The sequence below is a fragment of the Balaenoptera borealis genome, assembly GCF_965194805.1.
Source record: "Balaenoptera borealis genome assembly, chromosome: 19".
NCBI lineage: Eukaryota > Metazoa > Chordata > Mammalia > Artiodactyla > Balaenopteridae > Balaenoptera > Balaenoptera borealis.
Window position 1 is genome coordinate 68,187,206 of NC_138878.1, and position 14,735 is coordinate 68,201,940.

Sequence of the window (14,735 nt, forward strand, 5' to 3'; positions counted from 1 at the left end):
GGGTAATGTAGTTCCCCTCGGTCCACCGAGTCGGGTGCGGAGGAGACCCTCCCCCAAACTCCGGGACACTAATGGGCCAAGTCCATGCGGGAAGAACAACACATCAAAGCAGACCCATCAAACCCTGTATGTATAATCTTTTCAAAATTCTTATTTAACTCTCATTTCTCAACATAAAAGTTGATACAAGATTAGAAAAAAAGCATTCCAGTTGTGTAAAGACTGAGAGTAGCCAGAGTCCTTATTTGTTGTTTTTGTTTTTTATGAAAACCTTGGAAGTACTTTCAAATAGGAAAAACCAAGTTAATAAGATTTTGGAATAAAAAAAGGAATTATGTGCAATAAAGTATGTTGATTATTGGCTAAAAAAAATACATGAAATTAGAAAACATAACTGTATAGTGGATACTGTCAACCTAAATTAACCTGAGAGGCAATAATCAAGCACAACGCGTTACCTTGGGATCAAAGAATTGCAATTCGGGGCACACATTTAAGTAGCAACAAAAAAGATGTCGGGCTAGGACATCGGCCCCCAACACTTTTGGCACCGGGGACCGGTTTCGTGGAAGACAATTTTTCACTGGGGTGTGGGGGGGTTGGGGATGGGTGGGGGTGGGGCGCGGGGGTGGGCTAGGGAATAAAAGTAAGGAGCTTTTAAAGACAAAGAGAGGTTTGCATTACAAAGGATTTTAATTGGAGTTGGAGGCAGAAGCTAGTCTCGGCTGAACAGGACTGAGTGCTAAGGCTATCACTACAGGGAAGTAATAGTCCATTAGTGTGACAAGTTGCAGGTGTTCTGGCAGAATCCTTGGAATATTTGCAGGTTCACCCAGATCAAAAGTTTATGGTTGGGCTTCCCTGGTGGCGCAATGGTTGAGAATCTGCCTGCCAATGCAGGGGACACGGGTTCGAGCCCTGGTCTGGGAAGATCCCACATGCCGCGGAGCAACTAGGCCCGTGCGCCACAACTACTGAGCCTGCGCGTCTGGAGCCTGTGCTCCGCAACAAGAGAGGCCGCGATAGTGAGAGGCCCGCGCACCGCGATGAAGAGTGGCCCCCACTTGCCGCAACTAGAGAAAGCCCTCGCACAGAAACGAAGACCCAACACAGCCATAAATAAATAAATAAATAAATAAATAAATAAATAAATAAAAAGTTTATGGTTTCACAAGATGGGGAAGTGCAGGAGGTCCACTAATTAATAGCCTCCCAGCTCCATGTTAAAAATCTCTTGATAGGGGACTTCCCTTGTGGCGCAGTGGTTAAGAATCCACCTGCCAATGCAGGGGACGCGGGTTCGAGCCCTGGTCCGGGAAGATCCCACATGCCGCTGAGCAACTAAACCCGTGCGCCACAACTACTGAGCCTGCGCTCTAGAGCCCGGGAGCCACAACTACTGAAGCCCACGTGCCACAACTACTGAAGCCCGCGCACCTAGAGCCCGTGCTCCACAACAAGAGAAGCCACCGCAATGAGAAGCCCGTGCACCACAAGGAAGAGTAGCCTCCGCTCGCCGCAACTAGAGAAAGCCCGCGCGCAGCAACGAAGACCCAATGCAGCCATAAATAAATAAATATATAATTAAAAAAAAAAATCCCTTGACAGAAGTGACTCCTTTTTATTTCACATTTCACAACACTATTAATTTGGCATGCCTTGCAGGACTTCTCAAAGCAAATATAAAAATTATCACAGCATATACACAAACTATATGATAATAGCAGACTTCTTTAAAAAAAACGTAAAAATTGAAATGACAAGAAAACACTTAGGAAGATATTGAGACATCTATAAATTATTAAAGATTTAATATATAAATAATAAATTCGATAAGTACTACAAATGAAAGATTTAAAACCTGAGAAGGCAAAATTCTTCTATGCCACTTCAGATTAGAATTATGAAAGCAAACAACATTTTTTAAAAAATAGTCTTATTTTCCATTAGGAAAATGAAAATGAAACCAATCAGACTGATGAGCCTAAGGAAGTATGACATTACCAAATGTTGGTAAGACTAAAGAAATTAGTAAATATCACAAACAGCCATTGGGTATCTATTAAAATTACTTTGCAGAAGTGTTTAGTATTATGCAGTTACTTTAAACCTCTGCCCCTTTGTGCAAAAAATACTTTCTATTGATACATGCACTACATAAACCAGTGTATCAATAAGAAAACATGTCAGATATCTCTAAGTAGCACTGCTATACCTGCCAAAAGCATGAAAAAAAAGAAGCAAAGAAAGATTTCAAGATTTGAATGTAAAATTGAATTAAAAAAATTCAATGCCGCAGAGCAACTAAGCCCATGCGCCACAACTACTGAGCCTGCTCTCTAGAGCCCGGGAGCCACAACTACTGAGCCCACGTGCCACAACTACTGAAGCCCACGCACCTAGAGCCCGTGCTCCGCAACAAGAGAAGCCACCGCAATGAGAAGCCTGAGCACCATATCGAAGAGTAGCTCCTGCTCGCCACAACTAGAGAAAAGCCCGCGTGCAGCAATGAAGACCCAAAGCAGCCAAAAATAAATAAGTTTTAAAAATTCAGACCATGCAAACCTATACAATTATGAAAAAAAAAACTTAATACATGTGTTAAAATTTCACAGACTTTAATTTTGGGATATAGTTTGCTTTTAAGTAGTGACTCATGAACTAGAAAGCATCCGGTCTAGAAAATAGAGAGGAGCTCTGAAGAGCTATTCAGAATGCACAGATTACATAGACAAAAATACTTGAGAACAAGGAATTCATACTAGGCAATAGCTGATTGGTCATAGTAAGGTTAATTTTCTTTATGTGGGGCACAGGGAAGTTTTGGAACAAGGTTGTGAAAAACTAAAGCTGACCAGGCATATTCTGATTGGCTGGCCTTAGGTTTCTGCTCCTGAAAGAGCCAGATATTTGCAAGAAATAGAAATTGAAGTAAGTTTCAGCATTCAGATTTGGGTCATAGCATGAGCCACTCTGTCTTGGTACTAGTTTAGATATTTTAACACATGACGGGGGGAAAAAAAAGTAAAATCACAAACGTTATATTGTTTTTTGGCTTTTATGAATAAAGCTGCTGTTACTGTGAATATTTCCACCGAAGTATTCCTGAGTCATAAGACTTAATTTTTCTTAAGGATATCCTACAATTGAGATTACCGTGTCGTATGATATGTGTATGTATAGCATTACAAGAGAGTACAACAGTATTTTCTAAAGTTATTTATCAATTTGTATTCCCTCAAGAAATATATGAGTTGTAGCTGTTTCATCTCTTCATTAATTTGAAATTGTCAGTGCTTGAATTTTAGTCATTCCAATGAGTATGTAGTAGTCCCTCACTGTGGCTTTAAAATGTGTTTACAATGCTGAGTAATAAGGAGAAGCATATTTTCATTTTCTTATTTACCATTTATACTTCTTTGGTGGCACATGCCTTCAGAAGTTTTGCGAATATTTTGAATTGCGTTATTTTTCGTTATTGTTATAAGAACCATTTACATATTGAGAATCACAGTCATTTTTCAGAGATAGTTCTTACAAATATCTTTCTCTAGGTTGTGACTTGAGTTTTCACTTTCTTAACTATCTCTTGAAAAGTAAAGCTTTAATTTTGATTAAGCTTCAATTAATTTATTTTCTTTGGTTAATGACCTTTGTGTTTTTATTTCTTTAATTTCTTTTTATTTATTTTTATAAATTAATTTATTTTTGGCTGCATTGGGTCTTCGTTGCTGTGCGGGGGCTATTTCTAGCTGTGGAGAGCAGGGGCTACTCTTCCTTGCGGCGTGCAGGCTTCTCATTGCGGTGGCTTCTCTTGTTGCGGAGCACGGACTGGAGGCGTGAGGGCTGAGTAGTTGTGGCTACCGGGCTCTAGAGTGCAGCCTCAGTACTTGTGGCACACAGGCTTAGTTGCTCCGCGGCATGTAGGATCTTCCCGGGGATCGAACCTGTGTCCCCTGCATTGGCAGGTGGATTCTTAACCACTGTGCCACCAGGGAAGTCCCACCTTTGTGTTTTTAAATAATCCTTACCCTTAACCAAAAACAAAGAGCATTTTTCCTAAGTCATCTTTTCTACTGCATTTTTTTTTCTCTGACATAAAGAACTGTGTGTGGGGACTTAAATAAATATATAAATATGAAAAAATAAAATAAAATGTTGATTGCTCAGACTGAGGTACATGGATTACCTTTATCAAGACCTTTCTTTTGTAGACTTCCAAGAACAAATGTAGGATATTTGTAAAAGCTATTTTAACATTGTCTACTTATCCTTGTATGTTACTATTCAATTGGATTTTGTTTGTATGTTTGTTGTGGCCGCACAGCGTGGGTTGGGAACCTTAGCTCCCTGACCAGGGATCGAACCTGGGCCCCCGGCAGTGGACGCACGGTCAATTGGATTTTTTTTTTCTTTCTGCTAACATGTATTATATTTCTGATTGTTTGCCTGGATTATAATTACCCTCTTCACATGCCATGATGGACACACTGAGAAGATGAACGTTTTCCCTTTTTTCTGCCTTAAGGTTTTCAAAAGGAAGTCTCCATTCGTGCTTGGTTGTTGATACTCCTCTGACTGTGAATAATTTCCCTTTTTTATGAGAGAACAATTTTATACTCACAGGCTTTAGAAGGCAGCATGAGCTCCCTGGGACTTGATTTCATTATTTCAATTTCATTTTTGTTTTGAGGGCAAGTCTCCATTTGTAGCCAATCAAACTGGTTTTCCAATTTACCAGAGTAATGCATGTTTCCCTCTTGGAATAAATCTACTTAAGTTAAATAAAAGGTACATCCATTTAAATTGAAAGCACTGGTATCAATGGCCATCACTAATGTCCACTGACACTGAGCACATGTCAGGCCTGTTCCAGGCACTGTCGATTACCACACGTTTAATTCTGACACCCCCGTGCTCTCAAAGTCAGGAAAATACAGCTAATGCAGTAAGTCTCTCATTAAGCTCAACTTACATTAGAAGATGACCCTCCATTGTGAGATGCTATCCTCTGCCTTTTTTCCCAGTAAAAGTCCTTTACTTTTTGAAATGTGGGTGTGAAATGTCCTTTTTTTACCAAATCTGTGTGAGCTTTCTAGTTAAAAAAATTTTTTTAGTGGTTCATGAACTGCTAACATCTGGGAATCACCAAATTATCCCCCCCCCCATAGGCTCCCTCTGTTATCCCATTAAATTCTCCCTATCCCACTACCCCCTCACCTCTACTTTCCCCTTCCTGCTGCATGTCCTTTCCTCCTTTGTGTAGCACCCAAGAATCCAGTTCTGGAGGCCGAATGATGCGTCAAATTCCAGCTTCACTGCTTATGCGCTGTGTGACCCTGTGGTAGTCAATGAGCTGTTTGTGTGTCAATTTCCTCCGTGGTAAAATAGGATAATGTTGTAGCTACTGCTCAGGGCTGTAGGAGGGTCTATTGGTTAATGTATGAAAAGTGCATAGGGCAGCACCTGGTGCTCCCTAATGAATGGGTCTGTTGATGGTTACAATTCCAGCTGCCATCATCAACGTCATTGTCATCACCATCACCATCATCATCATGGTCACCATCGTGCCAGATCTTGGCCCATTCTGGAGCCATGTGACATAGCTTTCTGGTTATACAGCACAAACACCACGTACAGCCAAACTGGGTCTCCAGCTTGGTTCAGCTGCTCATCAGTTCCCTGCCTTTCAGCAAGTACATTTATCTCCCTGAGCCTCGATTTCCTCTTATGGAAAATGATGCCTGTCAGGCACCTGCTTCATGGGGAGGCTGTGAGGAAAACCCAAAATAGAATCCTTTAGTGCAAGGCCCACAGGAAGAGATGCCTAACGCTGTAAGATGAAGGTGCAAACCATGTTCCTGAATAAGGAGACCAAAGTATCTGTACACAAGGACAGCCATGAACTGACTAGATGGTATGCATAATTTTGTTATGCCTAGGTAATTAATTAAAAAACCCAGGAAAAGTATCAATAAAAACCTTAATTAAAACTGATAAATATATTTAACATTTCCAATAAAATACTTCTATTTCATAAAACTAGTACAGGCTAAATTTTTTTTTTTTCCACTCTGTAGAACTTGTGGGATCTTAGTTCCCCGACCAGGGATTGAACCTTGGCAGTGAAAGCACCCAGTCCTAACCACAGGACTGCCAGGGAATTCCCCAGTACAGGCTAAATTTAGATGCCAATGGAAGAATAGGCAAAACAACAACATTGAAAAAAATCAGAAAGTGAATGACTCTCAGAGACTCACGGAATCAGGCAAGTGGGCATTTTTCATCATCATAGAATTGTTCTATACCTAGATTGGGAAGTTTTTTCATGGATAAATGCATTTATCAGTCATCAGATTGTACAGTTGATATTCGTGTATTCCCCTCAAATAAACTTTACATTGAAAAAGTTTAAAACACTTCCTGAACTTTAGTTAATGGCTTGGATCTTGCCATGGCATGGGTAGTGTTTGTGAACCTAAATGCAGTGTAGTCAAAGAAGACCCGGAAGCAGCGGTTCACCTATGTCCTTGAGCACATCCAAGACCCAGTTCTTGATTTCTCAATACCTTTCTCAACCAAGAAGAAAATCTCCTTAGAGAAAAGACTGATTCCTGGCAGAGAAAGGAAATTTGCAGGATGAAACTGTAATATCTTTTATATCAGAGCTAAGTGCACAAAATGTGATGGTGACATGAAAATGGGACAAACCAGCATAAGGGAACTCCCATGGACTCAAATCTGGGAAATTTTGAGATTCAAAACAAATGACGGGCTTCCCTGGTGGCGCAGTGGTTAAGAATCCGCCTGCCAGTGCAGGGGACACAGGTTTGAGCCCTGGTCTGGGAAGATCCCACACGCCAAGGAGCAGCTAAGCCCGTGTGCCACAACTACTGAGCCTGTGCTCTAGAGCCCACGAGCCACAACTACTGAGCCCATGTGCCACAATTACAGAAAACCCATGCGCAGCAACGAAGACCCAACGCAGCCAAAAAAAAAAAAAAAAAAAAAAAAAAGGCTCTGAGGGGACTTTCCTGATGGCCCAGTGGCTAAGAATCTGCCTTCCAATACAGGGGATGCAGGTTTGATCCCTGGTGGGGGAACTAAGAGCCCACATTCAGCGGGGCAACTAAGTCCACACGCCACAACTAGAGAAGGCTGCGCGTTGCAATGAACACCCAGTGCAGCCAAAAAAAAAAAAAAAAAAAAAAAAAAAAAAAGGGCTCTGAAGAAGGCCCCAAGTGAGGAAAATTATCATTTTATATTTTTCTGTACAGCATATTTTTTTTTTAATTTCTTTTTGGCTGCATTGGGTCTTCGTTGCTGCGTGTGGGCTTTCTCTAGTTGTGGCCAGCGGGGGCTGCTCTTCGTTGTGGTGCGCGGGCTTCTCATTGCGGTGGTTTCTCTTGTTGCGGAGCACAGGCTCTAGGCACGTGGGCTCAGTAGTTGTGGCTCTCGGGCTCTACAGCACAGGCTCAGTAGTTGTGGTGCACGGGCTTAGTCACTCTGCGGCATGTGGGATCCTCCTGGACCAGGGCTTGAACCTGTGTCCCCTGCATTGGCAGGCGGATTCTTAACCACTGCACCACCAGGGAAGCCCCTGTACGGCACATTTTTTCACATTATTTCAGTTAATACTGATTATCTTGTGTAGCTTGAAAACTAGCCTCAAAGGAAAAAAAAAAAAATCTCAGGACAAATTTCAAGTACTCATATCCAATGCCAGCACAAGGGAGTAAGTCCATGGTGGCAACTGGGAAACCCACACAAACACTAGACCTGCATGTATACATCTGGACTCACCTGTTAAAATACCTGGCACTTTACTGTGTAAAAACAAAAAAACAACTTCACACAAACATTTATAAGATCGGACAAGGAGGATCCTTCTCCTTTATCATGAATTTAACTTGGATGTGTGTTTTATTTTACTGGTTTTACCTATAATTCAACAGCTAGAAAGCTGCAGAGGGGGACTTGGAAATGTCCAGTCCTTTCCACAGGGTTAGAGAGGCTGAAACAGCGGAAAGAGGAAAGAACTAGGACTCACCTCAGAAGGCCACAGCCATACAGGATGAGCACCTTGCTGTCAGAGACAATAAAGAAAACAAACCCTCTGACAAGCCACGTTCAATACATCAGCCGGTGTGACCCTTCAAAGACATGGCAGATCAAGCCATTCCTCTGCTTCAAATCCTCCAATGTCTCCCCATCTCATTCAAAACCAAGACCCTAACAGTGTTATGCAGCGTTTGACTGCAATTGGACTCCCAATTTCCTTTCTGAATTAATCTCCTACTATTCCCTCTCTTCATCACTGATTCAGCTCCATCACCTCCTTGATGTGCCTCGAATATTCCAGGTTATGTCCCAGCCGTAAATCCCTTGAACTGGACGGTCCCTCTACATGGAGAGAACTTTCTCCAAATACCCACATAGCTAGCACCTTCTTCTCTTCCCAAGTTTTTGCATAAACATCAGCTTTGAGAAAAGGCCCCACTTTAACCATTCTATTTAAAATTATGACGTGTTCTTATCCCCTCACAGATTGGTGTGTTTCATTCAACTCACACTGCTCCATTTTTCCCCTTCAGTAACGCTTATGACCTTCTAGTATTTTATACAATTTATTGTTTATTACGCTGCTCATGTAAACTCTGCAGGGCAAGACTGTTTCTTTTTTCAACCTGTTTTGTTCAGTGATGCCTTTCAAGTGCCCAGAACAGTGATTCTGGCATCCAATAAATATCGAAGTGAATGAATGAATGATTTAAAAAAAGAAAAAGAAAAAACCCACGTAGAATGGAATCAAGAGTGAGAATTGGGGGGGGGGCGTGTAGGGATAAATTGGGAGATTGGGATTGACATATACACACTACTATATATAAAACAGATAACCAACAACAGCCTACGGTACAGAACAGGGAACTATACTCAATATTTTGTAATAACATATAAGGGAAAATAATCTGAAAAAGAACGAGTATATGTATAACTGAATCACTTTGCTGTACACCTGAAACACAACATTATAAATCAACTATACTCCAATAAAATTTTAAAAAATAGATAAATAAAGCCTCTAAGTGACATGGATCAAGTTATCTTCCACCTTGCTAAATATCTTTTCAAAGAACCTATTGAGGGCTTCCCTGGTGGTGCAGTGGTTAAGAATCCACCTGCCAACGCAGGGGACATGGGTTTGAGCCCTGGTCTGGGAAGATACCACATGCCGGGGAGCAACTAAGCCTGTGCACCACAGCTACTGAGCCCGCGTGCCTAGAGTCCGTGCTCCACAACAAGAGAAGCCACCGCAATGAGGAGCCTGCGCACCACAACGAAGAGTAGCCCCTGCTCACTGCAACCAGAGAAAAGCCCGCACACAGCAATGAAGACCCAACATGGCCAAAGATAAAATAAATAAAAAATTAAAATAAAAAAAGAACCTATTGAAGACTGAAAATGCAGCCAGTTAATAGACTCAAGTAATTACCTGTCTGCCATTAAACAAATACAACGTATTTTCACTGAGGTTTGTTGAATTTTAGAGTGAATTTCCCTAAATATCCTAACTGTTTCTATTCTGCAAACTGTGTGCATATACTAATAAACGTACTTCTTTTTAAACCAAAAAAAAAAAAAAGAAGAAGAAGAAGAAGAAAGAGTGAGAGATAGTATCAGGCATTTAAAACCAGATGAACAGGAGTTTACCTATAAAAAAAAAATTCAACGTCTTTAGGGGTGCACACTTTAATGTGGCGATCCCTATGTGGACCATTCTCTCCTTAGATATAAAATACAAGTATTGTGTGATGTTATTTTCGGTATTCTAATTTCTTACAAGTTCAAGTAGCTCATGACTCAAGCCCTCATATTTCTCACAAAGAATTATGCCAATGGCTAGAGATGTTCAGAACAAAGCCTTCCAACAAATGTTGGTGGAGCTGCCCTCAACATCCAACTTTCCTGACACAAGACAGTGGTGAACACATAAAAACAAAGGGCTGGGGTCCTTTTCTCCCTCAAACATTGCCCCACCAAAAAGCAGAACTGATGAAAAACTGCAACAGGCTTGGCAAGAAAGTCTGAAAGAGTTTCCGAAAGCATTTGTTTTTTCCGTTTATAGCCTTTGTCTCTATCCCCTCCACCTCTTTGTTATTTTCTTTTTTCTTTATTGGCCGCACCGTGGGGCTTGCAGGATCTTAGTTCCCCGACCAGGGATCAAAGCCAGGTCCTCCTGCAGTGAAAGCGCAGAGTCCTAACCACTGGGACTCCGCAGGGAGTTCCCTTGTTAGTTTTCTTTTTAACATAATGCTGAGATGGCTTAAGTGCAAACCAATGGGGAGCCCTGTGGCTGAAGGTTGTTATAAGCGCACAACGACCCCTGAGTCTGTCTCCTCTGTGCTTCCTCACAGGGAAAGCTCAAGCTCCGTCAAGTTCCAATATGACTCTATGTGACTAGTGGTGACCTGTCACAGGAGGTTTTCTCACGGCAATAATTACGTGGTTCTTCTTCATTACACATTCTCAGGTGGCGAGGACGAGTCTTTTCTTTCGGCTGAGGAGCGTCCTTCTGGTTATATTCAGAACGTCTTTTCCCGGTATGTTCTCTGATGTTGACAGAGGTGGACGGACCCACGGGTGGCATGGCTTCTCGCGCTGAGTTTCTCCACAGAATGAATCCTCTGAACGATGAGCAGGGGCCGAAGTCTTCTGACATTTCCACTGCATTCACAAGGCGTCTTCTCCCACGTGACCACTTGTGCATTTGAAAAGCAGACAAAAAACCTTCCCAGAATTCTCTGCACTCAAAGGGTTCTTCCCTCCAGCGTGGATCCCCTCATGAAAGACAAAAAAGGAGCAGCGGTGAAGGCCTTTTTCTCAAGTATGAACCCGCTGGTGCTGCAGGAGGTGTGACCTGCGTTTGAAGGCCTTCCCACACTCGGCACACTTGTACGGCGTCTCCCCGGTGTGGATGACAGAGTGCTGGATGAGGTACGTGCTCCGGTGAAAGGCCTTCCCACACTGGGCACACTCATAGGGCTTCTCCCCCGTGTGAATCCGCTGGTGCTGCAGGAGTTCTGAGCTGCACCTGAAGGCCTTCCCACACTCTGTGCAATCGTAGGGCTTCTCTCCAGTGTGGATGATGTAGTGCTGGATGAGGTGTGCTCTGTTGCTAAATGATTTCTCACATTCTTTGCATTCGAAGGGTTTTTCTCCAGTGTGGGTCCTATTGTGGCGAATAAAAGTAGAGCGGTGGGTGAAGGCCTTTCGACACTGGCCGCACTCATAGGGCTTCTCCCCGGTGTGGATCGGCTGGTGCTGCAGGAGGTACGACCTGCGTTTGAAGGCCTTCCCGCACTCGGCACACTTGTACGGTGTCTCCCCGGTGTGGATGACGTAGTGCCGGGTCAGGGTTGAGCTCTGGCTGAAGGCTTTCCCACATGCGTTGCATTCATAGGGTTTCATTCCAGTGTGAATCCGCTGATGTCGAACAAGGTACCACTTCCTGTTAAAACACTTCCCGCACTGCTTGCACTTGTAGAGGTTATGAATCAGGGGGCCTTTTCCTGGTCCCTGTGGGTCACGCTCACAGAGAACATCTCCCTCAGAGACTCTCTCCTGGAACGCCCTGGAGTGCACACCATCATCCGCCTCCAAACCATCATCTTCAAGGCTCGTTTTCCCAGGATGGGTCGCCTTGTGGGCGTCTGTCTCTGGCCTCAGCTGACCTTTCTGTACTTCCAAAAGCCCTTCCGGATCCCTGGCTTGCCTCGACCTGCAGTCCCTTGAAGATCCCAGAGTCAGGCTTCCCTGGAGCAAGGCTCCTTCAGACAAAACCGGCTCTCTGGTCTGACGTTTTGCTCTGTCACCTGAAAAGAATCCAATACACAAAGGGGGACTTTCGGTGATGCAACACAGAAGAAACAGAAGCAACACTTCAGTGAACAAATGAGGATGAAAGCAGCACCTCTGATATCTGCTATGTTTTTACGTCAATGTATCCTAGATTTCCAGTTACTTTTTATGACCCTTGTACCCTGACACCATTAAAGGGAAAATCTGGACAGCAGGCCGGACCAGGAGACAGAGGATCTGGAGTAGGGGAGGGAGGACAGTTTCAATAATACTGTCTGGAGAGCATCTGCCTCAAGGATTGATGTCTTGGTTTTGTGAGAGTGTAGGGAAGTGGCACCTAGCAAGACTGGGAAGAAAAAGGTCATCTTCCCTGGGAGGTGTCCCATGAGCTGCGTCCTAATGCAGACGTCAGAGTTGCCAGAAAGAAAGAAGGATGGGGTACTGGGTTGAAACGGAAGGAATAAGCGTGGGTAGATTCACCCTTGGAGAGTGCTTAAGAGTTATAAGAAGAAAAGGGAGTCAGCTCTACCCACCACCAGAGCCTCCCATCAAACCTCTTAGATAGCCTCAACCACCAGAGGGCAGACAACAGAAGCAAGAAAAACTATAATCCTGCAGCCTGTGGACCAAAAACCACACTTACAGAAAGATAGAGAAGATGAAAAGGCAGAGGGCTATGTACCAGATGAAGGAACAAGAAAAAACCCCAGAAAAACAACTAAATGAAGTGGAGATAGCAACCTTCCAGAAAAAGAATTCAGAATAATGATAGTGAAGATGATCCAGGACCTTGGAATAAGAATGGAGGCAAAGATTGAGAAGATGCAAGAAATGATTAACAAAGACCTAGAAGAATTAAAGAACAAACAAACAGAGATGACCAATACAATAACTGAAATGAAAACTACACTAGAAGGAATCAATAGCAGAATAACTGAGGCAGAAGAACGGATAAGTGACCTGGAAGACAGAATGATGGAATTCACTGCTGCAGAACAGACTAAAGAAAAAAGAATGAAAAGAAATGAAGACAGCCTAAGAGACCTCTGGGACAACATTAAACGCAACAACATTCGCATTATAGGGGTCCCAGAAGGAGAGGAGAGAGAGAAAGGACCAGAGAAAATATTTGAAGAGATTATAGCCGAAAACTTCCCTAACATGGGAAAGGAAATAGCCACCCAAGTCCAGGAAGCGCAGAGAGTCCCATACAGAATAAACCCAAGGAGAAACACGCCAAGACACATAGTAATCAAAGTGGCAAAGATTAAAGACAAAGAAAAATTATTGAGAGCAGCAAGGGAAAAACGACAAATAACATACAAGGGAACTCCCATAAGGTTAACAGCTGATTTCTCAGCAGAAACTCTACAAGCCAGAAGGGAGTGGCATGATATACTTAAAGTGATGAAAGGGAAGAACCTACAACCAAGATTACTCTACCCGGCAAGGATCTCATTTAGATTTGATGGAGAAATCAAAAGCTTTACAGACAAGCAAAAGCTAAGAGAATTCAGCACCACCAAACCAGCTCTACAACAAATGCTAAAGGAACTTCTCTAAGTGGGAAACACAAGAGAAGAAAAGGACCTACAAAAACAAACCCAAAACAATTAAGAAAATGGTCATAGGAACATACATATCGATAATTACCTTAAACGTGAATGGATTAAATGCCCCAACCAAAAGACATAGACTGGCTGAATGGATACAAAAACAAGACCCATATATATGCTGTCTACAAGAGACCCACTTTAGACCTAGGGACACATACAGACTGAAAGTGAGGGGATGGAAAAAGATATTCCATGCAAATGGAAATCAAAAGAAAGCTGGAGTAGCTATACTCATATCAGATAAAATAGACTTTAAAATAAAGAATGTTACAAGAGACAAGGAAGGACACTACATAATGATCCAGGGATCAATCCAAGAAGAAGATATAACAATTATAAATATATATGCACCCAACATAGGAGCACCTCAATACATAAGGCAACTGCTAACAGCTATAAAAGAGGAAATCGACAGTAACACAATAATAGTGGGGGACTTTAACACCTCACTTACACCAATGGACAGATCATCCAAAATGAAAATAAATAAGGAAACAGAAGCTTTAAATGACACAATAGACCAGATAGATTTAATTGATATATATAGGACATTCCATCCAAAAACAGCAGATTACACATTCTTCTCAAGTGCGCACGGAACATTCTCCAAGATAGATCATATCTTGGGTCACAAATCAAGCCTCAGTAAATTTAAGAAAATTGAAATCATATCAAGCATCTTTTCTGACCACAAGGCTATGAGATTAGAAATGAATTACAGGGAAAAAAACGTAAAAAGGACAAACACATGGAGGCTAAACAATACGTTACTAAATAACCAAGAGATCACTGAAGAAATCAAAGAGGAAATAAAAAAATACCTAGAGACAAATGACAATGAAAACACGACGACCCAAAACCTATGGGATGCAGCAAAAGCGGTTCTAAGAGGGAAGTTTATAGCTATACAAGCCTACCTCAAGAAACAAGAAAAATCTCAAGTAAACAATCTAACCTTACACCTAAAGAAACTAGAGAAAGAAGAACAAACAAAACCCAAAGTTAGCAGAAGGAAAGAAATCATAAAGATCAGAGCAGAAATAAATGAAATAGAAACAAAGAAAACAATAGCAAAGATCAATAAAACTAAAAGTTGGTTCTTTGAGAAGATAAACAAAATTGATAAGCCATTAGCCAGACTCATCAAGAAAAAGAGGGAGAGGACTCAAATCAATAAAATCAGAAATGAAAAAGGAGAAGTTACAACAGACACCGCAGAAATACAAAGCATCCTAAGAGACTACTACAAGCAACTTTATG

The 14,735-nt window shown here is 42.1% G+C and overlaps 1 protein-coding gene and 1 long non-coding RNA gene across 13 annotated transcripts in view; one reads left to right on the top strand and one right to left on the bottom strand.

Moving 5' to 3' along the window:
• The window catches only part of LOC309617261 (zinc finger protein 550-like), a 148,315-nt gene that overhangs the window by 43,172 nt on the left and 90,408 nt on the right, over nucleotides 1–14,735 (bottom strand). The window contains exon 4 of one of the 12 annotated variants that reach the window (XM_082369274.1): nucleotides 7,862–11,873. The exons of the other annotated variants lie outside the window; for them this stretch is intronic. Within the exon in view, the coding sequence (XP_082225400.1) occupies nucleotides 10,882–11,873 (992 nt within the window). The 3' untranslated portion in view covers nucleotides 7,862–10,881. Of the gene's footprint in view, nucleotides 1–7,861; nucleotides 11,874–14,735 lie in introns of those variants that run through there. 12 annotated transcript variants of the gene reach the window in all.
• LOC309617313 lies at nucleotides 49–1,597 on the top strand. The gene is made up of 2 exons (XR_014237936.1): nucleotides 49–126; nucleotides 1,242–1,597. It is a non-coding gene; the product is annotated as an uncharacterized lncRNA (long non-coding RNA).